At 42.9% G+C, this 24599-nt stretch overlaps 1 protein-coding gene across 1 annotated transcript in view; it reads right to left on the bottom strand.

Moving 5' to 3' along the window:
• The window catches only part of col14a1a (collagen, type XIV, alpha 1a), a 241910-nt gene that overhangs the window by 95034 nt on the left and 122277 nt on the right, over positions 1 to 24599 (bottom strand). The window contains exons 18-25 of the mRNA XM_056286930.1: positions 23791 to 23933; positions 21203 to 21335; positions 18932 to 19054; positions 14318 to 14467; positions 10189 to 10305; positions 6083 to 6229; positions 4509 to 4583; positions 870 to 1009 (exon numbers count right to left, since the gene is read on the bottom strand). Coding sequence (XP_056142905.1) covers positions 870 to 1009; positions 4509 to 4583; positions 6083 to 6229; positions 10189 to 10305; positions 14318 to 14467; positions 18932 to 19054; positions 21203 to 21335; positions 23791 to 23933 — 1028 coding nt within the window. The remainder of the gene's footprint in view (positions 1 to 869; positions 1010 to 4508; positions 4584 to 6082; positions 6230 to 10188; positions 10306 to 14317; positions 14468 to 18931; positions 19055 to 21202; positions 21336 to 23790; positions 23934 to 24599) is intronic.

The following is a 24599-nucleotide window of genomic DNA, read 5'->3' as shown; positions in this document are numbered from 1 at the left end:
TAGTTCAGTTCGGGGGTCTACACGTGTTTAATTAACATGATTTCTTAAAGACCTGAGTTTATAAGACTCGAATTGGATGGATAATCAAATGGTGGATAATCAAATTATGAAAGGGAAGGTTTTTTTTTTTCTTCCAACATTTTGTTTTGAGTCTTTTTGGAAAATGTCTCCACTTCTGTTTTTTCTCCCATCCAAAACTTTAATAAGGCACTAAGATCCTTTATTCTATTTAGCATGAACGTTGTTTTGGTCTCACCCCAGAGATGTTACTACCACTCAGAAAGAGAAGACAATGCTCACCTGTATCGTTGAAGTGCTGGCTGACAGATTCAGTATTAAAAGATTAAGAAAAGCAAACTGCACACCTTTTTTATCCTGAAGGCAACTGAATTTGTCGAAAGTAGTTTTAGGGTTGAATTAGATAGTGGTTATGTTTGTGCTTAGGGTTAGAGTTAGGTTAAGGTTCAGCTGGGGGGGGGAAAATAACGCCAGTCATGCTCATGAATTATTTACAATCCTTCCTTCACCATCCTAGGGTAAAAAGGAAAAAAATCGCTGCCGGTTGCAGGATTTGGTGCATGGGCACAACCAATTCTCCAAAATAACCCAGATTAAGGCTTTTTACAAAGTACAGCAAATTGAACGTATGATGAAAAATCTAGCTCTTAATTGCATCACGCTTGTGTCAGTATGGACCTTAATTTTATTAAGATAGTTTGATTAAGGTGTTTATTTGGCAGTTGCGGAGTGATCTGATTAAAAACGAAATGGACATTTACATCAGAGTGATGTGATAATTCTCTTTTCCAAGTTACAAAAAAAAGTCAAACGTTAAAAAAGCTTAACAGCTAAGGTCATGTGGGACTGACCTGCGTGCCGTCTGATCCTATAAGGTCTAATGATCCCATGGTGCTGTAGAGGAAACGTATGATCTTCTGGAAATTGTCGTCTCCAATAGACCAGGAGCCATCCACAAGGAACACCAAGTCAGCCTTGGCCTCCTTACACACTAGATAGACAGACAGACAGACAGACAGACAGACAGACAGACAGACAGACAGACAGATAGACAGATAGATAGATAGATAGATAGATAGATAGATAGATAGATAGATAGATAGATAGATAGATAGATAGATAGATAGATAGATAGATAGATAGATAGATAGATAGATAGATAGATAGATAGATAGATAGATAGATAGATAGATAGATAGATAGATAGATAGATAGATAGATAGATAGATAGATAGATAGATAGATAGATAGATAGATAGATAGATAGATAGATAGATAGATAGATAGATAGATAGATAGTCACTCACTCATGTTGTCACAGCATATAGTCTCTGCATTCAAAATATGTGAAGTTCTATGAAACAAATGTTAGTAGAGGACAAAGTACCAGCAGAATGTTAACTAGATAGCTAAAACATTCAGATTGCACTGCTGTAAATATTCATTCAGTGGACCCGTGTAAATATGCAAAGACTGGCTCCTCTGTTTAATCTGCACACTGCCAGGGCTTGATAAGACATAAAAGTAGGCTGTATGCTCTATGCAACCATAGAGCTTTCCTTGTCTAACTCTTTTTGCAATCCACCGTTTTCCTCACTACCTAAATTAAAATGCAGAATATTCAAGGTATTTGTTTACCTTCTCCAGGATTTGGCTTCTGCATGTGCCTATTCATACTGTTTTATTGTATTGTGCCTTTCCCTTACTTAAAGACTCTGAATGGCTCCCAGCGGTCTTGTATTGATGTTATGGTGTTCTTTCAGCAAGCACTCAAAATCCCCATCCATGAAACCCCACTCACTGATCACGCCACTACACAAGACTACCGAAAAGCCTGGGGGAAATCTTGGGAGAATATTTGTACGCTGTTTTTTTGGAAGTACGGTTTAGGCTTAGAGCATTAAAACCAAGGTTACAGTGATTATACCCAAAAGTCAATAGAATAGAATAGAACAGAATGTGTCCCATGAGGTTTTTCTGTTGGAAACCTGATGAGACAACCTTCTCTGCAGAGACAAATATCCTGTTTGCAGAACCATACAAGCTGCACTCAACCTTAGCCAAAGTGGCATGTTAAAGTTCAGCTTGAGATGTTTTGATTAAAGACAGCAAGCCAACAGTCTGTATGGTGCTGTTTGGATGCTCTCTCTCTCTCTCTCTCTCTCTCTCTCTCTCTCTCTCTCTTTGCCTTTTAAATCTCTACCTCTCCTGCTCTTTGTCTTTTTTTTCTCTAAATCATTAGCACACCCTGCCTCATCTCTTTAACCATCTCCACGTTTCTCTCCTCTCTCCGTATGGATCTCATTTTGTGTAACAATTTAGAATAACTACACACTATGAAGCATTAGTTAAGTATTAGTAACTACTGAATGCATCATTTGTAAAGCATTTGTAAAGCAAGACATGCATCAATGGCTAGTGAGGGTGTTAATAGATGTTTTATAAATACTTATTAATACTGCTAAAATAATACAATCTTATATATAAAATACAGTATGATATAATAGAATATCTATATATTATATATGCTATCATATCACATATATACTGATATTATAGATATCAATACATATAATATCTATATAATAATAGTCTTCGCATTTGATATTTGCTCTTCTGACCACGTCTTCCAGTCCTCCTGATGGATCACATGAATCCACGCCTGTCTTCGTTTTTCAAGTGGAGTTCTGCCTTTCGGCATGCGATAAAAATGCAGATGCTTTACAAATGATGAATTCAGTAGTTACTAATACTTAAGTAATGCTTCGTAGTGTGTAGTTATTCTAAAGTATTACCCATTTTGCCTTTTTATTTCTCTCTCTCTACCTCTTTTTGCTTGTATCTATTTGCCTCTCTTACTCAGCCACTCTTTCTTCTCCCATATTTTCTTCCTTACTCCTGTCTGTAATCTTTTTTTCTTCTCACAATCAGTCCCCACATTCCTCTATCTCTCAGTGCAGCCCCAAGTAAAGGTTACCTGCCATTACAGATGGAGGGCTGGTTTGGCAAAAAGTCAGAGATTCAGAGAGAAATGCTACTGCTGCAGCTTAGTACAGCCGATGTAAGGTATGCATACATACATACATACATACATACATACATACATACATACATACATACATACATACATGTGTATGTTGGTGGCGTCAGTGTTGCAGATCAACCTTTTACCTGAGGGCCATCAGACAGGAACAGGGCTATGAACAGGAACTGGGCTATGGGACAATGATGGACTGTGTATCTTTATCTTGTTAGTCTAAAATTTTCCCTTGTTACGCAAATATTAAAAAAAATCATCCCAAGTGAGAAAATGTTGCTTTTGAGAGATAGTAACCGTTTTTTAATCTTTTTTTTGGGGGAGGGGGGGTCCCCCCGTGGTCCCCCCCCTTTCTCCCCAATTATATCTGGCCAATTACCCAACTCTTCTCAGCCGTCCCGGTTGCTGCTCCACCCCCTCTGCCGATCCGGGGAGGGCTGCAGACTACCACATGTCTCCTCTGATACATGTGGAGTCGCCAGCCGCTTCTTTTCACCTGACAGTGAGGAGTTTCACCAGGGGGATGGGGATGTAGCGTGTGGGAGGATCACGCTATTCCCCCCGGTTCCCCCCCCCCAAAAAAAACAGGCGCCCGACCAACCAGAGGAGGCGTTAGTGCAGCGATGAGGAAACATACCCACATCCGGCTTCCCACCCGCAGACACGGCCAATTGTGTCTGTAGGGACGTCTAACCAAGTCGGCGGTAACATGGGGATTCGAACTGCCGATCCCCATGTTGGTAGGGAATGGAATAGACCACCACGCCACCCGGACGCCCCCCCTTTTAACCTTTTTGAGCTGAAAACATGTTGGTATGACCCTAGGGTGGTAGAATGGAAAAATTCAACAAACAAGAAAACACCTCACACAAAATCTATGGCTTTTCTTCCTTCCAGGAGAAAACACACATTATGATCAATGCCCCTGATTTGCTAACACAGTGTCATCAGAGACACCGATACCTCATATAAGGTAGGCGACACACGTGGGGATCAAGCGTGTTAGACCAAAAAAATCATTCACCGAGGAGAGAGATGACACGCCAGCATTCCCCAGCTAAACCCTCTGGGTAGACTTGTGAGGAACCGGGACGAGGTGTTCTATTACAATGCTGCCACCTTCACTGTGCACCCCCACACCACCCCCCCACACACACTCCACTGTTTTTAAAATTTAATTTTTTTGTTACCTTTTTCCAAATACAAATAGACGGAATGAGGGGGGAAAAAAGAGTGCCTGCTTATTCTTAAACTTTTAAATGCCTTTAGAGTTTCACTCTAGAATACTCTAAGTAAATAGTGTAAAGTTTGGGTCAAGGTTAAGTTGGAAATTTGGATGTAACGGCTGAGGTTTGGGTGAGGGACTGAATGTCATTTGATAGAGATACATCACTACTATTAAAAATACATTGTGTGTGTGTGTGTGTGTGTGTGTGTGTTCTCTCTTGCTTACCTTCTTTGGCAGGTGGAATTGTGGGAGGGGGGTCCGTGGCAGGGGGTTCAGTTGGAGCCAGGGTAGGGGCTGGCACTGGACACACACACACATGCACACAAACACACGCACACCCACACACGCACGCACGCACGCACACACACACACAATGGGAAATCAGACAGGGTTGTTGATCATCAAGACATTGACAAGTGGCACTATCACGGCTTTAGCTGAACAACACACACATGAACACATACACACCCACAATCCCCGAGCTAAATCCTGTATCTCTACAATGAGAGATTGCAGCAAGTCCTATTTTTGCAAAGCTGGAACCCTTCCAATACCATCCTGCCTTTGTTTGACACTGGGACTGTGACAGGGAAAAAGATATCTGGCTCTCTGACTTACGGGGAAGAATTCTTATCCAACATCTTTCTGCTCCATACTTTTTAAACCATGTATTGAATATAGCTCCTGGGCGCTTGGTGGGAGAGTGCTTCAGCTCCCAGCCAATGAATTTTCAGATAGCAGTTGATTCTTTAAAATCTGGCCTGTGTGAAGAAATAAACCTTATTCGAAGCATCAGACTGTCCACAAAATCAGACGAAATTGCAGTCATAAAGAAAAAATGTTCTTACGCTAGACTGAGGCTTCTTAAATACCAGGATGGCTTTTAGGCCTGTTGCTGGTGATACAAGTGATAACATGAGTAATAATGATCCGTTGCAAAGTGTAGGATTTACTATTTAGTCTTAACCTAGCTGTTACAGCCACAAGACCCCCCCCCCTTTTTTTTTCTTCTCAATTTCATTTCGCCAATTACCCCACACTTCCAAACCATCCCGGTCGCTGCTCCACCCCCTCTGCTGATCCAGGAAGGGCTGCAGACTATCACATGCCTCCTCCAATACATGTGGAGCTGCCAGCCGCTTCTTTTTACCTGACAGTGAGGAGTTTCGCCAGGGGGACGTAGCGAGTGGGAAGATCATGCTATTCTCCCCAGTTCCCCCTCCCCCGTGAAACTTTGACCTAACTGGAAAAACCAAAAGTTGTTGGTGTGAAGAAGGGACCTCATCATGTCGTATGGTTGGAAAAATTAGCTTTATGTAATGGAGCCTAATGCATCAAATTATCTCACTGGCGATGGAGAGAGTCTGGTGCACATCATTCGGCATTTAACAATGGGGGTGTTCAGGTGGCTCACCAATTTCTTGATACACCATGCTGGAAACACAGCTCATTACCACCGCATGCCATCCCCCGTCTCATTTCTATCTAACCTCTTACTCCACACTGCTATCTGTCAGAGCAGCAATATTAGGGAATAATTGTGTGTGTGTGTGGGGGGGGCGTCTGGGGTAAACCTCATTTTATCAGCCGATCAATTCCACCTGCAACGGGAGGTAAATAGACAAAAACACTACGAGAGGAGTGAGGAGGAGAGACAAAACAAGTGCTAAGTGGATGACAAACTGTGCTGGTGATGGTATTGTAGATTGTGCTGGATGTCAATATTCATATGCATAAATGTGAACATATGCACAGTATAAGCAGAATGTGAGCATCTGCATACATAAACATACACATACGTGTCATATCAGTGATAGAGACCGCCGGTCCCTCCATTTCCCTGATCTGGGTGTGAACGCTGATCTGGTATTGGCTACTGGGTGTGAGATCGTAGAAGCATTGCCGAGTAGCTCCGCCTCCAAGGCTCACCTCCTGCTTCTGACCATCTGCAAATGAGCGAAACAAAAACAGGAATGACTTATAAGCTTTAAGGTGTAACCGAGAGGATTAAAGAAACTCACATCATGGATCAACTCCTGTATCAAGGCAAATTATATCAGGCTGAATTCCCACCCCTCCTGGATATTTATTCATTTATCTATTTTGACTTATTTATGGCGCATGCTCTTCTTCCCGAGCCGTGTTTTGTTTCACGGTCTTGCAGCTTTGATCCTTCATACCTGGGAGCCGCTCTCTGAGGTGAAGCACAGCAGTCAAGGCATCGTGAACTGATCATAGACTGAGCTGTTGTTGGTGTGTATTGTGTGTGTCAGCCAGTACCATTCAGCAACCTCTGCTGATATTCACAGCTCATATTATATTTCAGTAAGGCTGACATTTAACATACAGAACATTTTACATATTTGGAGAAGAAAAAAAAAATTTCATCAGGGCACATCTGCTAAAAAGTAAATAATAATAATAAATACGTTAGTGGCTAGAGTGAACATTTTCATTTTTCAACTCAGTCTATTAAGAACCATTTCCATTTTTCACCTTCAGGCATGTTTGAAGAGCTATGATGTTTCAACAGTTGGCCATTTTCTTGATTTAATTTGTCCCCAGAGCATTGCACCAAGGCACACCGGGTTAGTAATGACTGCACACAATCAAGCTGACCGAACCATTTGCCTGTACACATATAACAGATGAATGTGAGTTTCACATGGTGATATCGCAGAGAAACAAAACATCTTGCTTTACTTTACTTGGAATAGCTTTGCTTGGACTCTATAAATAAACACAATTCTAGACAGAGAAAAAGATCTGTTCTATTTTGTGTATCAAAAATAATAATAATAATACAACAAATAATTCATATTCATTACTTTTTTTCTATTTAAGTGCAAACCATCTCCCTTTAAAACGTGAGCTTTTGTTTTTCATGTTAACTTCTCAAACCAAAAATGCTGTAAGAGGGACAAATTCACACAAGAACCAGAGGGAAGGAATCATTTGTGTTGGCAGACAAAGACAAAGACAAACATACAAACTGGAAACACTCAGGCAAAGACACTAATGGCTGCCATTTGTCAGTTTCATCAGCTTAATTCTATTTCCCCATGCATGTGTCTCTAATTCAGCACAAAGGGAAACATTCGTTCTCTGCACACATAGGAACTAGATATATATTGACTCAGTTGAACAGGTGTTGGGTTTTTTTCCCCTCCATCTGAGAGGAGTGTTTAGGTAGCCCGTTGCCGCTAGGTGTATTAAACTTGATCTCTAAACTTGTAGAAATAACTAGCTAAATTGGCTGACTCATAACAAAGGCAGAGACAGAGATGGAGACAGAAACAGATGGGAGGAGGGAAAATGAAGGGCTGTGCAAAAGGCAGGGTGTTGAAGGAGTAGGAGAGAAGTGAGAAAAGAGGGAGCAAGAGTGGAGGCAATAAGAAGGTGGGGAGGAGAGAGATAATTCTAACTCATCTCTCTTTTGTTGGACAGTAATTGGCGGCAGCTATAATGTGTGTGAATGTGTGTGTGTGTGTGTGTGTGTGTGTGTGTGTGTGTGCACATGTACATTTGTACTACATATTGGTGCATGACTTTATGTATGCACTTAGTTGCATTACTTTCCTTATGTTTCTATATGTAATGCATACATCTGCCTGCACATGTATGTATTTACACTTGTGTCTGTGTATGCATACCTGCTACATATGTATGTGTGTGCACGTGTATTTATGTGAGTGTGTACGGATGTCTTTAATTTGTAGGTTGGCCTATATCTCTACACTCTTAGCAAATACTTGCCAAGTTAAATGTCTCCCTTGTGTATTTATCCAACACTACTCCCTACCTGTTCACATCGTATTAGACAGTTAGTTTATAGGTCTCCCGAAGCTAAGAGCCAGCACGCCAATGCTGTCATTTAAAATGTCATTAAGACCCAAAACCTTGGCTTTCTCCCCTAAATATGAATTGATGGCTAATTTTGTGAGGTATTGGTTTTCCCATTAAACCTTGACTGCTGCGGTATCGTCTTCGGTGTAAGCGGAGATGAAGGTTCGGCTGAAGCTGAACCATGCTCTCATGCAGTACATATCCTATTTTACATTTGAAGGTATTTTGCCCAAAAAAAAAAAGAAAAAAAAGAGGCATTAGCGGGATTTAATTATATGCAATATGTACAGGTGATCAAAGTTTAGGATGTTAAAAAAGTAAACCTGATGAGCACCAAAATGTTTACAAGTAAGCCTTTTATATGAACGCTCACGTGATCAAGTGTTAAAAATATGACAGATAATAATACCTGTGGTGGAGATGTTATTACAGATATAAAAGTCGTACTTGTGTTATTTTTATTTCACGACAGAATATCTCCTTATATCGCCTTCCTTCCTTTACACTTGTTGCTGCTCTTTCTTTGACTTACTCCTTACATTTTTTAATGAGCGAGATATTCAGTAAACCACTTTTTTTTTTGGATTTTCCTCCTTTTTCTCCTCAATTGTACTTGGCCAATTACCCTATTTTACGACCCCTCTTGTTTCTCCCCAGTTGTACTCCCGAGCCGTCCCAGTCGCTGCTCCACCCCCTCTGCCCATCCGGGGAGGGCTGCAGACTACCACATGCCTCCTCCGGTACACGTGGAGTCGCCAGCCACTTCTTTTCACCTGACAGTGAGAAGTTTCACCAGGGGGATGTAGCACGTGGGAGCCTTTCCCCCCCAGTCCCCCGCCCCCCAAACAGACGCCCCAACCGACCAGAGGAGACATTAGTGCAGCGACAAGGACACACCCAAATCCGGCTTCCTTCCCGCAGACACGGCTGATTGTGTCTGTCGAGATGCCCGACCAAGCCGGAGGTAACACGGGGCTTTGAACCGGCGATCCCCATGTTGGTAGGCAACGGAATAGACTGCTAGCTACCTGACCCAGACCCCCCAGTAAACCACTTCTAAAGGTCAGAGTCTCTCTCCCCATTTCTTGTCTTGTTTCAAGAGTGTTGACATAGAGAAAAATCAAAAGTGGCTGTTGCTCCCGTCTGTTATTTGGGGGTAGATCACATGCGTAGCATATCCCCCTGTGTTCCTCCTAACAGAGACTGATGAGCTGATTGTTACTGCCCAAACCGCTGCCATGCTAGACTGACATACATGTGAACCACTTATCTCATCAGAGGCATATCAATATGATGCAGATTGCACACAAATAAGCCAGATGTTCCTCTCTTTGCCTCTATTCAACATAACACACACACACACACTCTCTCTCACACACACACACACACACACACACACACACACACACACACACACACACACACACACACACACAAACTACACATGGAAATAACAAACACATGAACACTCATGCAAAATGTTGGACTGACACGTATTTGTGCTAAGATAACTGGAGGAGACATTTTCATAAGACCATATTAGAAATACATAAGGAAAGTATTCAGAACACTGGCCTCCGAATTCATTTCCCTCACCAAATAATACAACTCTGGTGCGACTGTAAAAGCTATTGATTTAGTGACTATATTGTAGTCCAGACACATATCTGGCAATAACTGCACTTCAAACACTGTGTAATAGTAAAATAAGTTATTATATATTAAAGTGTCCTCAGAAAATGTGATGACACACACTGGCTGTTCACTGCATGCCCACCCACCCACCCACACAAACGCGCGTGCGCACGCGCACACATGCGCACACAAATTGTAATACCCCAACACACGCACTATTTTAAGCAAGATACCTGTTTATGTACCTATTTCCTAACGTCTATAACATTGTGTCAACTTGGGTCTAACTGAACTGAAAAATTTACAAAATTATGAAAGACAAGAAACAAAATGATAAACATTTAGAGCAACTAACATGCTCATGATTAACCCTTTTGAAACGTGGTGGTTTACAGATATAAACATTCACAGGAAAGTGACTCACTTAGCGTGGACTGTATGGCCACTCTGTATGATGTGGCTTGGAGAACAGGCTTCCATTGGACACATATGCTGCTGGGACGCACCTGGTAAGTAGATAAGCCAGAAACACCTAAAAACACTGGAGAGATAGAGGGAGTGGGGAGGGGGGGGGGGCGGTGTTAGTTGTTAGATTTACCCAAATTGGTTTCCATTACACAAGACACACCAGTACTCCATATGCAATGACAAATGCTGGGGCAGTGGGTGAAATACAACATCCATCCATTATCCAAGCTGCTTATCCAAATTGGGGTCACGGGATGCTGGAGCCTATCCCAGCAGTCATAGGGCGGCAGGCAGGCAGACAGACACCTTGGACAGGCCACCAGTCCATCATTCACACCTAGGGACAATTTAGTACGGCTGATTCACCTGACCTACATGTCTTTGGACTGTGGGAGGAAACCGAAGCACCCGCAGGAAACCCACGCAGACAGAGGGAGAACATTCAAACTCCACTCAGAGAGTGACCCGGGATGACCCCCAAGGTCGGACTACCCCAGGGTTCAAACCACAGACCTTCTTTCTGTGAGGCGACCGTGCTAACCACTGCGCCACCGTGCCAAAATACAACATACCAAAGCTATTTTCAACACTTTATTGTAGTGGTTACACAAGAATTGAATTTAAAGACGTCTACAATGCTCTTTTAAATTACTTCTTAAACCATCATTATCAAATAAAAGCCACAAATATCCTAAAACACTCATCACATTTACAATTCATAGTGTTTCACATAAATTTCATTGAGGCATAACATACAGAACTTGCAGATTAGACCAAAGAAAGCAGGAAGCAAAACAACTGTGCTAAAGTTTGTAACAACAAACCTCATTCCCCTTTATTTGCTGCACTTCAAATATGCATGGTCAGCTAATTTTCAAAGCAATTCATCACTGATTAAATATCAGTAACCAGGACTTTTTATATATATATATATAGAGAGAGAGAGAGAGAGAGAGAGAGAGAGAGAGAGAGAGAGAGAGAGAGAGAGAGAGAGAGAGAGAGAGAGAGAGAGAAAAGTTCGCCGTTGAGCAGTGCACGCAGTTCATTTGGGTGGTTGATTTCAGCACACATCATAAAGTTGGGCAATCTCAAGAGACTGTTGCTTCACTACCCAGAGAAATGCAAAGTAAGTCAAGTAATTTAAATGTTGTTTTTGTATTCAGATGTCTGTATACTGTAGATAGTACCCAAATCTCCGGGGAACCTCTCACTTTCAGCCTCTCTCTCTCTATGCTCACCCTCTAACAGAATATGCTGATGATATGAAGTACTCAACGTTCAGCACACCATCACATGGAACCATTTCATGCAGGAACCATAAGGAAGGTGTCCTAGTTTAAATATTAGTGAATAATGCATATGACAGCCCTTCGTCCCTCTGTACAACATGCAAAACTACTAGTGACAGACAGTCAAGCTAACGCGGAGACACGCAACATGCATGTTCATGCACACATGTAGGGTTGGGTAGTAATGGATTACCTGTAATCAGGATCACTTAATCAGATTACAAAAAATAATTAGCCCAGATTACATTTGAAAAAATATGTAGTAAGATTATAGTTACATTGCAAAGGATTACTTGATTATATTTCTAATTATGTCATTAAAACAGGGCAACTTAGTCCACGGTGGTGTAGCGGTCTAAGCATCGGCTTTGTGTTGATGCAGTTGCACACTGGGGACCGGGGTTCGCGCCCCGGTCTCGTTAGATCCGACTATGGCTGGACTCGATGAAGCAGCAATAATTGGCAACGCTGTCTTTGGGAGGGGGGCGGAGTCGGCTTGTGTTCGTCACATGAATGCGTCTCTGTGTGTCGGAAAAAGCAGTGGTTCGGCCTGGATTCACCTTGTCACGGAAGTGAAGAGACATCTCCTTCGAGACTGCCGGCCAGAGAGATGCAGTTGGCGAACGCATGCAGTACGAGGGTGGGTGTTTGAACTAAAAATAGGGATCAATTGGCCACTAAATTGGGAGAAAAAAGGGGGGGAAAAAAGAAGAAATAAAAAATTGAAGGAAAAAAAAAACAGGGTAACTTTAAAAGTATGAAACGTTTTTTCCATGATAACCAATGCTCTATTAACTCATGAAAAGCATGTCAGACATACAGGGTTTCTTAGACAAGCGCACCACTTTGTGGTAGTGATGGGCAAAGCAGTTCTTTTCAGTGTATTGAATCATTAGCATCAGTTCATTAAAAAGATTCGTTCAGCGAATCGTTCAGTGTTCAGTTCAGCTCTCTAACTAGTGAACTGAGAACAGTCATTCGTGAAGGATAAGCCAGAGCTGAGAATTCAGCTGGATAAAGATACCTTTTGCAAACTGAAAGCTGCTGCTGTTAAAACAAAGTCCTACCCTATAGTGCATGTATATTTTCGCAAAATCTAATTATTAATTAAATATTTGGTATTACATCCTACTTCGAGATTTCAAGACCTGAGAGGGAGGGGGCGTGAGATGGGCAGGCTTGAGCGACTCAGCGACTGTCTATCATCTGTAGTTTGAGCCAGTACTGTTTTTTAAGTGTAATTTGATTTGGCCAACTGTAAATGCGGAATATGCAAAATATGGTTTATTTGCATATTGTTTTAAGATGTTAAAAGAGGAAAAAAATATTTGTGGAAATCTATTTTTTGCGGCTGCATCCCGTTTTTTTTTTTTAGTATAAGGTGGAATATTTTCACTGTTTGATTTTGAAGTAATCCAAAAAAGTAATCCAAAAAGTAATCCAAAAGTATTCAGAGTAGAGTACATTTTTGTAATCCAATGGATTACATTAATAATTACAAAAAATTATCATGTAATTTGTACTCAGTAACGGGCTTTATTTCAAAGTAATCTAACCCAACCCTGCACACATGCATGCAAATACACATACACTCTCATGTGGGTGCATGTGTACAGATGGCTATGCAAGCAACAGGGACAAGCTGTCTTTGCAATTTGTGAAGACTTCCAGGTTTTTGAAAAATCTTGGAAAAATCTAAGAATTTGATGAGCACACGCGCTGTCTATGATAGCTTGAAGCCAATTCCTTCTTGGATAGGCTCCATTTCCCAAACGACACAGAACTGGACAAGAACAGTAAAAAGAATGAATAAATCTTAAATTCATATGAAGTGCAACAACAAACCTTTCAGATATTCATCAAAAATGTATTTGGCTCGATCAATCGTGTATGAGAAATTTATGATGACTCATTAAAATTTGAGCATGTTTGCTTTGGTCTCATTGAATTAATAATACCTGATATATCCTGACTGCCCAACTGACTGTCAGCTTGTAAAAATGAAAGATAACATTAACATTTGGAGCACCTGAAGACAACAGTGTACACATAATCAATAAAACACACACACACAAGCACGCACACACACATACAAGTGCATGTGCATGCACGCACACAAATAGATAGAAAAGTAAGCCCTAAAGCCAACATTAATGTTTAGTGATAGGTAGTGACACAGCACTACTGTGATAGCTTGCTAAAGAAGCTTTCAGCACACATGTGTACACACACACACACACACACACAAACACTCCTTTTCCAGCAGTCTATTTGTTTTAGATGAGACAGGTGCTAAATCCTGTTTGAGGCCTAGCTGCACCTACTGATACCAAATCTATATGCAGAAAGGATTGTTCTCACTTGCTGAATGCAGAATATTAATGTATTTCCGTCCGTCTGTCTGTTTGCTAAAGTCTCCATGGAAATTAGACTGCTTGGTATCAGTGGGCTGTTAATATGCATATTGTACCCTTTCCTCAATCCGTCTCCTGCCCTTCGACTGCTGCACCAGTCTCATTCTTCTATAACAGTCACATTATTTTCCCTGTCTCCCAAGTCTCGCCTGAAAACCTATTGTGATCATGACTTCTCCATCAGGGCCCATCAACACTGAAATGACTTTCCCCAGTAGGTCATGTCAGTCGTGTTAAGAACTTCTTTCAAATCCCCATTATAAATCTCACTTTATCAGCCTTCATCTTAGCAATAGCCAAGCTAACATCAACATCACAGCGATGGTTACGTAAGTCTCTTTGGCCTCTGCATCCTTTGCAGGAGTCAGTTAGGGTCGCTTACATGTCTTAGCACTTCCCGTGAGCGGTTCACTCTTCCCTGTAGGGTATAAGGCCGTCACTCGAACGCTGTACTCTGTCCCACTCAGCAGGTTCAGGAGCAGCATGGAGTTGACATCTTTGCCGACCGCTGTCTCTTGAGTAGGTCCTGGAGCTGAGAGAGGGCGAATACAGACAGAGAGAGACCGATAAATGGACCAACAAATGCAAGGAAAAAACACATAAATAGACAGACGGACATACACACAGAGTGAAAGGATGCACAGTCACTGCTAGAGAAGCTGGCAAAAAACAGAGAGGGCCACCAAGAAAGAGTTGGCTTATGGGAAAGGGGATTATTGGATAACACTCTAATTATAACTTAATTTTAAATTTCCAACGTGCGTTATCAACAGGTGCAGACCAAAATGCCTCTGGATGCAATTGGATAGACTTACAACCAATCAGAGCAATGAAACATGTGATGTAGCGCTTACACTTTTATAAAATCTTGTCAGAAGCACGGCTTCAACAGACCGTTCCACATCAGCGGCAGCCAACAGCTCTCTTCTGTAGTCAGCGTTATTTTTTCCCCACCTGTATTCTGGGAAGACCCACCCCTACTCTGCCTGTGATTGGCTAACCCTATCCCTAAACTCAGCCTAACTTAACCAACCTAACCAACGGACGCGATGAGTACTAGCCAGTCAGAGGCAGAATTCTCGGAATGTAGGTGGGGAAAAAAGTAAGGCTGTACATCATCGTATCAAACCCACCCCATATTAGATAAACGGTTGTGACTGGCCCAACCCGGTCCAAGTCGGCTGGAAATCTGTCTGAACGGGAGGTAGGCCAGACGCCAGAGCAAATGTAAAACATGAGCTCGCAGATTCCCAGGCTAGGGGAACCCCCTCCTCTTTGCAATAGGTACCATGGGATCTTTAATGACCACAGTGAGTCAGGACCTCAGTTTAACCCCTCATCCAAAGGACGGCATCTCCTACAGCACAGAGTCCCCATCACTGCACTGAGATTTTGTTTTTATTTGGGCCAGAGGGAAGACTGCCTCCTACTAGCCTACCAACACCATTTCCAGCAGCAACTTATTTTCCCATGAGGTCTCCCATCCAAGTACTAGCCACACTCACACCTGCTTAGCTTCTGTCATTCAGCAGAACCGGGAATCGTGTTGGTATGGCTGCTTTATCCGCTCAAGACTAAGGTGCAACGTTTACACCAGTGAATAAAATAAACAATTATTTTAATCACACACCTGCTATAATGCATTATGAAAGAAAACCATGTGCATGTGTGTGTATGCTTGTACATAATGAAATGTGTTTGTGTGATGGCATGTGTGTGTCTGTCCCTACGGAGCATCTGTGCGTGCATTTGCAAGTCTGATCATGTGAGCATGCATACATGCATACAAATGGCCGCCCTTTGCTGGTTTGTATAGTATAATTCTCAAACTGGAAAAAGCAGCCTGGTGAAATGCATTTTCTTTCAGTTTAATTCCTGTAATCAGATTAATTCAGCCTGTTGGCCTGAAGCTGGGACCTCAGAGACACAGTAATTGTGTTTAGATGATTTTGAACAGCCATGGAAACTATAATGACAAAAACCTTGTCTGAGACGGATGAAACAATTAGTACTGGAGAGGGGCCAGAAAAAGTGAAAATGGCTTTTGTTTTGCTCCAAGATATAAAGGGCAATGTTTTATTTCAATTCTAAATAGGTGATCTTTTCCCTCAAGGTCTGTGTCACAAAGAAAAATTGCAATAAAGTTGCCATTAGGAAAGCCATTCAACAAGTCCTGAGAGCACTGTTGTACGCCGCATGTTCATTAGCTTCGGGTTTGCGTTATGGTTTAGGAGTTTCACAGAATAGTTGACAAGTCGACTATAAAAACCACTAGTCGACACTGTGCATAGCTGTAGACTAATTGTTCATCTGTGGTTTTAGCACTGTGCAGTAACACAGCAGTGGCAAAGCATCCACAGCAGATATACAGCTGGGGGCGCTGTGGTTCGAACAGATTTGTTTGGTTTGAACAATCATTTTCTACATTATGCCGTGTTAAATAAAGAGAATTTAAGGTATTTAGAGAAGGAAACAGTCCCGCTATCCCTGTATTTCGGTTTAACAAGTAGCTGTGTTAACTGGTGACTTTAGTGATGGCAGCTGTTGAAAACACGAACAGAACACGTAGTGCCTTCCTAAAAGCCTTAAATTTGACTTAAATTGGTTTTAAATACAGACTAATCCGTGTTTAATATCTACGCTAACCATTTACGTAAGTTAAATTGTGCTCAGCAAGACCCAGTCACCTCTCGTAACGTTTCTTATAATGTGGGAAATAAACCGCAGCTAGCAGCGCAGCTGTATCTGATACTGTTATCCTCAATCGGAAAGTGATCTGGCATAAAACCTATGACAAATCAAATATGCGGATAATAAATCTGATTTTCATACCGGCTCCATCAAGGCCCGGGCTACCAACAGCCACCACCGGTACTGTTGGCCAGCAAGGTGACGATGGAAACTATGCTACTGTTGGTCGAAGAAGGACAGGGGGAAGGCATGTCTGGAATGAGCGGCAGAGCAGGAAGGGAAGGAGTGTGCAGTAGGAGTGATGGATGGGTTCAGGGTGGAGGTAGGATTATATCAAGGATCGGCTCTGAGCCCTTTCTTGTTTGCAATGGTGATGGACAGGTTGACGGACGAGATCAAGCAGGAGTCTCCGTGGACTATGATGTTTGCGGATGACATTGAGATCTGTAGTGAGAATAGGGAGCAGGTTGAGGAGACACTGGAGAGGTGGAGGTATGCACTGGAGAGAAGAGGAATGAAAGTCAGTAGGAGCAAGATGGAATACAAATGTGTGAAAGACAGGGAGGACAGTGTAATGGCAAGGATGCAAGGAGTGGAGGTGATGAAGGTGGATGAGTTTAAGTACTTGGGGTCAACTGTTCAAAGTAACAGGGTGTAGAAGAGAGGTGAAGAAGAGAATGCAGGCAGGGTGGGGTGGGTGGAGAAGCGTGTCAGGTGTGATTTGCGATAGAAGGGTACCAGCAAGAAGGGAAGGTTTACAAGATGGCTGTGAAACCAGCTATGTTGTATGGTTTGGAGACAGTGGCACTGACACAAAGACAGGAGACGGAGCTGGGGATGGCAGAGTTGAAGATGCTAAGATTTTCACTGGGAGTGATGAAGGAGGACAGGATTAGGGACGAGTATATTAGAGGACAGCTCAGGCTGGATGGTTTGGACACAAAGCAAGAAAGCTGAGATTGAGATGGTTTGGACATGTGCAGAGGAGAGATGCTGGGTATATTAGGGGAAGGATGCTGAATATGGAGCTGCCAGGCAAGAGGAAAAGAGGAAGACCAAAGAGGAGGTTTATGGATGTGGTGAGGGAGGACATGCAGGTAGTTGGTTTGACAGAAGAAGATGTAGAAGACAGGAAGAGATGGAAACGGATGATCTGCTGTGGTGACCCCTTAACGGGAGCAGCCGAAAGAAGAAGCTCCTCAATCGGAAAGTGACTCATTTTCAGTTGTTTAACCTCCAATGTTATAATGTCAAATTCCTGATTGGCCGCTAGCTGCTCTGCTAATCTGTTTTTCCCCATATTAAAAGTAACTTCAAGAAATGTGAATGCTTCTTGTTGGCGACACGGTTTAATTCACATAATGTAAGACAAAAAGGACCATACCAATTGAACATTCAACTTAAGACAATTTAAGGCTTTTTGGCTATCGACAGTTGCCATCATCATGACAACCACGGACGCACTCAGCTGAATATCACCAGTTAAAGAAGCATTATGCGATTTTTTTACCTTAAAATAACAGCTTCAAAATCATTTTGATGGTACACTGAATTTGCCATCCTAGGAAATAAAAATATTGCTCGTGGCAGCTCTTACCCACTCAGCCCAAGTTACATAGAGTAAGAACAGGCATTTGGGGCGCAGAGTGGGAATGAACGAGGCAACATTCTCCCTACTACAAGTCAGTGTACCATTAAAATGATTTTGAAGCTGCTATTTTAATGTAAAAAAGGTCTGTAATGTTGCTATCACTAAGATGCGTGGCTATTTTTTTTGTGTTTTTTTTTAACATGGTGATATATGTCCTGGTTGCTGCACTAGCGCCTCCTCTGGTCGGTCTGGGGCGCCTGTTCGGGGGGGGGGGGGACTGGGGGGAATAGCGTGATCCTCCCACGTGCTACGTCCCCCTGGTGAACTCCTCACTCTCAGGTGAAAAGAAGTGGCTGGCGACTCCACATGTATCGGAGGAGATGTGGTAGTCTGCAGCCCGGAAGAGTAGGGTAATTGGCTGGATACAATTTGGGAGAAAAGGGGGGAGAACCCCGCCCCCCCCCAAAAAAAAAACAAATAAGAATAATAATTCCATTATAATTCTGTTATCCTCTTTCAATTGTTGTATTATGTAAATTGTGTACACATAACATCCATTGCAGGTGGGGGTGAGTGTGTTAGTGTTGACTACAAAACTCTTGTTCTCCATAAAAGAGATGGCTTCCCTCATTGATCAACTCTGGCCTAATGCTCAGCCCTTTGTGTGTGTGTGTGTGTGTGTGTGTGTGTGTGTGTGTGTGTGTGTGTCCATACCAGAAATGGGCTGGTAAACTATCTTATAGCTCGTGGCAGGAGACCGAGGCATATCCCAGGTGACTCTAAAGCGGTTGTACCACTCCTCTGAAATACGGAGATTTGTCGGCGGCGAGGGAGGCACTGGAAGACACAACAAATGATAATCACATCACATATCAGTTGAAAGTTGTAAATAATTCTCGTTCAACTGTTTCAGCTTTGTAAGTATACTTAAGATGTTTTAAAAATGTCCTCCATATTCTCTGGCAAATTTCTATGTCTGTCAACTAGCTTACATAGTGCTCGCAGGGTGGGTTAGCGCCGGGATAATTTAAGACTTAACAGACTTATTATGTGGTGATCACAGAGGCTTGCAACTATTCAAACAAATACACATCAGAACATATTTGTATTTTTGTGTGAAATGAGTTGACTCAAAGAAACAACCCTGTTTTCATGTTGGAAATCTTGAGTCAAGTCACGAGTGTTTCCACTGCTCTTTAACTTGTCTTGTTTGCTACACAGACACACATGCTCTATTTCAGCATCCGTTGTTTCCCTAGATACAGTGTTTAAAACCGTACAAAGGAATATGCATCAGAAAAGATGACGACAGCAAGCTATTGCTAAAAATAATTGCATGTTCGTCTCCACCGTAACACATCCAAAAACACATTCATTTACCCTGCTTGTTGTGTGGAGACAACAGCATAGCGTACCGAATCCTCTGGAAACATACCACCATGGGCTGAGGAGAACCCACTGTCACCCAGTGCTTTGGGTACAATGAATCAATTTTGACTTTTTTATTCATTCCCCCACCCCCTTTTCTCTCCAATTGTACCCGTCCAATTGCCCCACTCTTCTGAGCCGTCCTGGTCACTACTCCACTCTCTCTGCTGATCTGATCCGGGGAGGGCTGCAGACTACTGCATGCCTCCTCCGACACATGTGGATTCGCCAGCCGCTTCTTTTCACCTGAGAATGAGGAGTTTCAGCAGGGGGACATAGCGTGTGGGAGGATCATGCTATTCCCCCCTTGAATAGGTGCCCTGACCGACCAGAAGAGGCGCTAGTGCAGCAACCAGGACACAAACCCACATCCGGCTTCCCACCCACAGACACCGCCGATTGTGTCTGTAGGGACGCCCGACCAAGCCGGAGGTAACACAGGGATTCGAACCCCTGATCCCCATGTTGGTAGGCAATAGAATAGACCATCCCGCCACCCAGACGCCCAAATTTGGACTATTTTTATTATAACTATGTATTCTTAAAAAGGCACAGGGAATTAGAGGTGTCTGCCTCTGGAACAATAGCTCTACTGTGATTTGGGACTGAATCCCTTCTCTCCTGTGTTTTTTCCTTCTATAGTCCCTCGCTCTGCATACCGTTTCATGAAAAGCAAAGTGCTGAACGTAACGGCCTGCCTAGCTGCCTTAAAATATAATCACAAGCCTTATGTATACTGTAGCTAGGCTGGCTGTTCTATACTCTTGGGTCCATGTTTGGAATAAAGGCCCATCAAACAGCCACGGTGCCCTCGTTTGAAGCTGTTGCTCATATTTCCTCTGACATCTCTATTCTCCGTGCACGCAGGAAGACATCGCCTCTGTTCACAAGTGATAATCCAGAAAAACTGTTGAGGAAATCAATTAGAGACAAGCATAGATTTAAATGGTTCCAATAAAGGGAGCCTGCGTGATTACAAATGGTCTTCATTAAGATAATTAAACATGAATCAGTCTTTGTCGTTGCCTTCATCTAAAGTCTCTTTCAGGAACGAATATGAACATGAAATTAATAACATACGGATTAAAATACTGCTTTCTGCAATGCAATTCACTTCTATCTTCCTCCACTTCTGTGCTTGACTTAATTGTCAGATGTGGTCTTATAGATGGAAGTACGAAATCAAGAACTGAGTAACGCACAAGTACCTACAGGGATCTACCTACACATGCCCGTGTGTGTGTGTGTGTACCAGGTGTTTCTATCCTAATGAGGACCAACTCTCCCTATTAGGATAGAAAAACCTGAAGACACCTACCTTGCGGGAACATTTTATGTGTCCCCATGAGGAAAATTGTCTATTTTAGGGTTAGGACTTGGGTTTAGGGTTAAGGTTAGAATTAGGATTAAGGTTAGCGTTAAGGTTAGGCATGTAGTGGTAATGGTTAAGGTTAGGGATAAGGGCTAGGGAATGAATGTAGTCAATGAGGGGTCCCCACAAGTATAAGGTGGCATGGTGTGTGTGTGTGTGTGTGTGTGTGTGTATTTAAGACTCACAAGTAACTCCCAGGGCTGAGACACTTATGCCATCCTGTCCGTCTTTGTAGACTGGTGTGACTGTCACTTTGTACTGGGTGTCTGATAGTAAAGACTGTAACACTGTTCTCATCTGCCCAGCAGGTACTAACACCTAGACACACACACACACACACACACACACACACACATACACTCACACACACACACACACACACACACACACACACACACAAGTAAAGGGAACAGAGAGTGAGTGTTATTGACGCTCATGTGGCTTGTGACGGAGTCTCTAACACTTAAGACTTGAAACGTAAATGTAGACACAAAGTGTGTCTATATATACACAAATTGTGCCGTTCTTCTCTGCCAGCTTGGAAGAATTTGGGGGAAACAAGAACAAGTTTAAAGCCCCTTAACTAGGTAGCGTACCCGGTGACAACATATTTTGAGGGATTTCAGTCTCAATTCTGCCAACCTGGATTCAGCCAATATAGTCAAATGAAGCCAGTGTTGACACCGCTGAGAGGCACGGCGGCCCAATTAACACAACAGGGCTTTCACTTCAGTCATTACAGAGGATTACAAGCTCTGCTTTGGCCAGCTCCTTGTTTTGTAAGCTCAACCAGTATTTTTTTGCAAAAAAAAAAATCTTTTAAAAATATTTCCAAAGCACAATGTCCCATTATAGACTTTTAAACACTACAAAAAAAGAAAGAAAGAAACATTTTAACCATTTTCCTACCAACTTGCTGATTACACAAAAAGGCTTAAATCTATCTTACTTATTGGACCATAAAAAGTGTCCAAGGTAGTGGACAGACTTTTCACTTATGATTATTATTATTATTATTATTGTCTGTCTTTGTTTTGTGTATGCTGCTCCACATTTTCTGTTAAATATTTCATTTAGCATGGCCCAAAGAAACAAGCCATCTAAATTATCCCATTTGTCTCATAGGGAACTGTCTTGATTTACAAATAAAGGAATATTTGAATTCAAACTTTCTCCTGCTGCAGTCTTAGCAAATGTGTCAGCCCTCCAAAGTAAAATTTCAGCACGAACAGCCGAGGTAAGTCCCAGTTTCTCTTTGTCCTGACTGCGCAGGCCGCTGACAAACGTGCAAGACACACTTTGTGTGCAAGACAGACAAAGATTGTATGTGTCTCCGTGCATTTGTGTGTCCATGTGTCAGAGAGAGAGGTTGAACAAAAGGGAAAGTGTGTGTGTGGGTATCTCTATGCACGTTTGGAAGCTGTCAGGCACACGCTAGGTAAAACTATCCCAACCAATACATCTGATTAGTGGAGCTGTCCACCTTAGCCGGGGTACTGAAAAGCCAGCTAACTGCATGCTGCATTGGCGACCCTAACACACACACACACACACACACACACACACACACACACACGCATACACACACCAAACAAACGCTATACCATGCATACATAACTGTATCCATGGTATCTACTTCCCTTTCTCTGTCCTGAACAGGTCCAAACATTCTCCTATGAAAGGAGGCATCCTGAGACAACCCCTAACTATCAGACAGCAGACAGATTCAAGCCTCTCTCTCATTTAGCCCAGCCCTTGTTTCCTTTTCTCGCCTCTCTGTTTCTTTTTCTCTTTCTGCGCAACATCTCTCCTCCGAGTGAGGTAAATGGCTGCTGAAAAGATAATGGAATGTCCTCCGGCTTGGCCTGGCCTCTCCATCTTTGACTGCTGACACCACAGACGGAAATTAAAAAGGGATGGAAGAGAGAGAGAGCGAGGGAGAAAAAGAGAGATGGAGAGGGATATACAGGAAGTGGGGAAGGTACAAGGACGGATGGAGAGAGAGAACGAGAGAGTGAGAGGGGAGGAGAGAAACAGTGAGCAAGAGAGAGTGAGAGAGAGCGTGAGAGCATGTATGTGCATGTGTGCACATACACATCAGGGTCAGTATGTGGCTATAGGGCTCTTACCATAAAGAGGGATAAGGGTGAAGAAGAGGAGATGACGGGATGAAAAGCGTAATCAATTTTCTGATGGGAGTAGATGATGACCCTGACACAGACGATTGCAGTCCTGCTGAACAAGCTAGAGGTCTGAAATGACTAGCCTCTCCCTCAGGCTGAAATACTCACGCTGTTTATTTCACATCACACCCTTAGTGTACACAACTAACCATGAAAATTGTTTCTGTGTGTGCATGCCTGCATTTGTCTTCATGCAGTAGTAATGTGAGCGTAGGTATGTGTGTATGTCTGCGTGTGTTCATTCATGTGTGTGTGTGTGTGTGTGTGTGTGTGTGTGTGTGGTTGTGTCAGAGCAAATACAAGTCCTCTGGCTACAGTGCTCTCACACTGAGAGAGTTCTAGTGAGACCGATTGGAGAACCAAAGTTAGGGTAACATAGGGGAGTGTAGACTCTTGTTTCAGTAGGTGCCTGATCACAAACTCACGTTGGACAAAGGACAATATGCGACAGGTACAAGGAAGCGAAAGATATTTCTGGTCCACCTTACTTCTTAATTCTATAACTGTGAAAGCTTAACAACGGATGATCAGTAGCCGCTCATCGATTGCTTTGCACTTAAACGTGTCTGCTTCAAGATTCTCAAACTCACCGACTCCACTGTGGGGTCGCCCCCAAAGCCACCATAGGAAACCCGGTACCTCTCTACATGGGGGTCATCCAGCTCCCAGGATGCCTCCATGCTGTGGGTGGTCTCATTACTCAGCTGAAGGTTTCTCACTGCCTGACGGGCCACTGTAATAACACAGAAAACGGCACTGAAATTAACAGATCAAAAGTGGGACGAAGGGGAAAAGGGAAAAGAATTACAAAATTCACATGTGCGTTTTGTAGTTCGGAACCTGAGCACCTGTTCCAAAATTACACCAGCACAGGTATGCATATAGGAACAGGTGATTTCTTTTGAAAATCACCCATATCTTTATGTGCAAAATTATATTCATGTTTCTCTGTGAAACTTTTTTTAGGGGGATTTTCCCCCCTTTTTCTCCCCAATTGTACCCGGCCAATTGCCTCACTCTCCCAAGCCATCCCGGTTATTGGTCCACCCCTTCTGCCAATCCAGGGAGGGCTGCAGACTACCACATGCTTCCTGATACATGTGGAGTCACCAGTCGCTTCTCTTCACCTGACAGTGAGGAGTTTCGCCGGGTGGACGTAGCACGTGGGAGGATCACGCTATTCCCCCTGCCCCCCGAACAGGCGCCTCGATCAACCAGAGCAGGCGCTAGTGCAGAGATCAGGACACACACCCACATCCGGCTTCCCATCCACAGACATTGGCCGATTGTGTCTGTAGGGACACCCGACCAGGCCGGAGGTAACACGGGGATTCGAACCGGCAATCCTGGTGTTGGTAACCAATGGAACAGACCGCTACGCAAGCCGGATGTCCCACTC

This window comes from Lampris incognitus, chromosome 9, assembly GCF_029633865.1.
Source record: "Lampris incognitus isolate fLamInc1 chromosome 9, fLamInc1.hap2, whole genome shotgun sequence".
NCBI classification, from domain to species: Eukaryota; Metazoa; Chordata; class Actinopteri; order Lampriformes; family Lampridae; genus Lampris; species Lampris incognitus.
The sequence above is the reverse complement of the archived record's forward strand: the minus strand, read 5'-3'. Positions and strand labels throughout refer to the sequence as shown.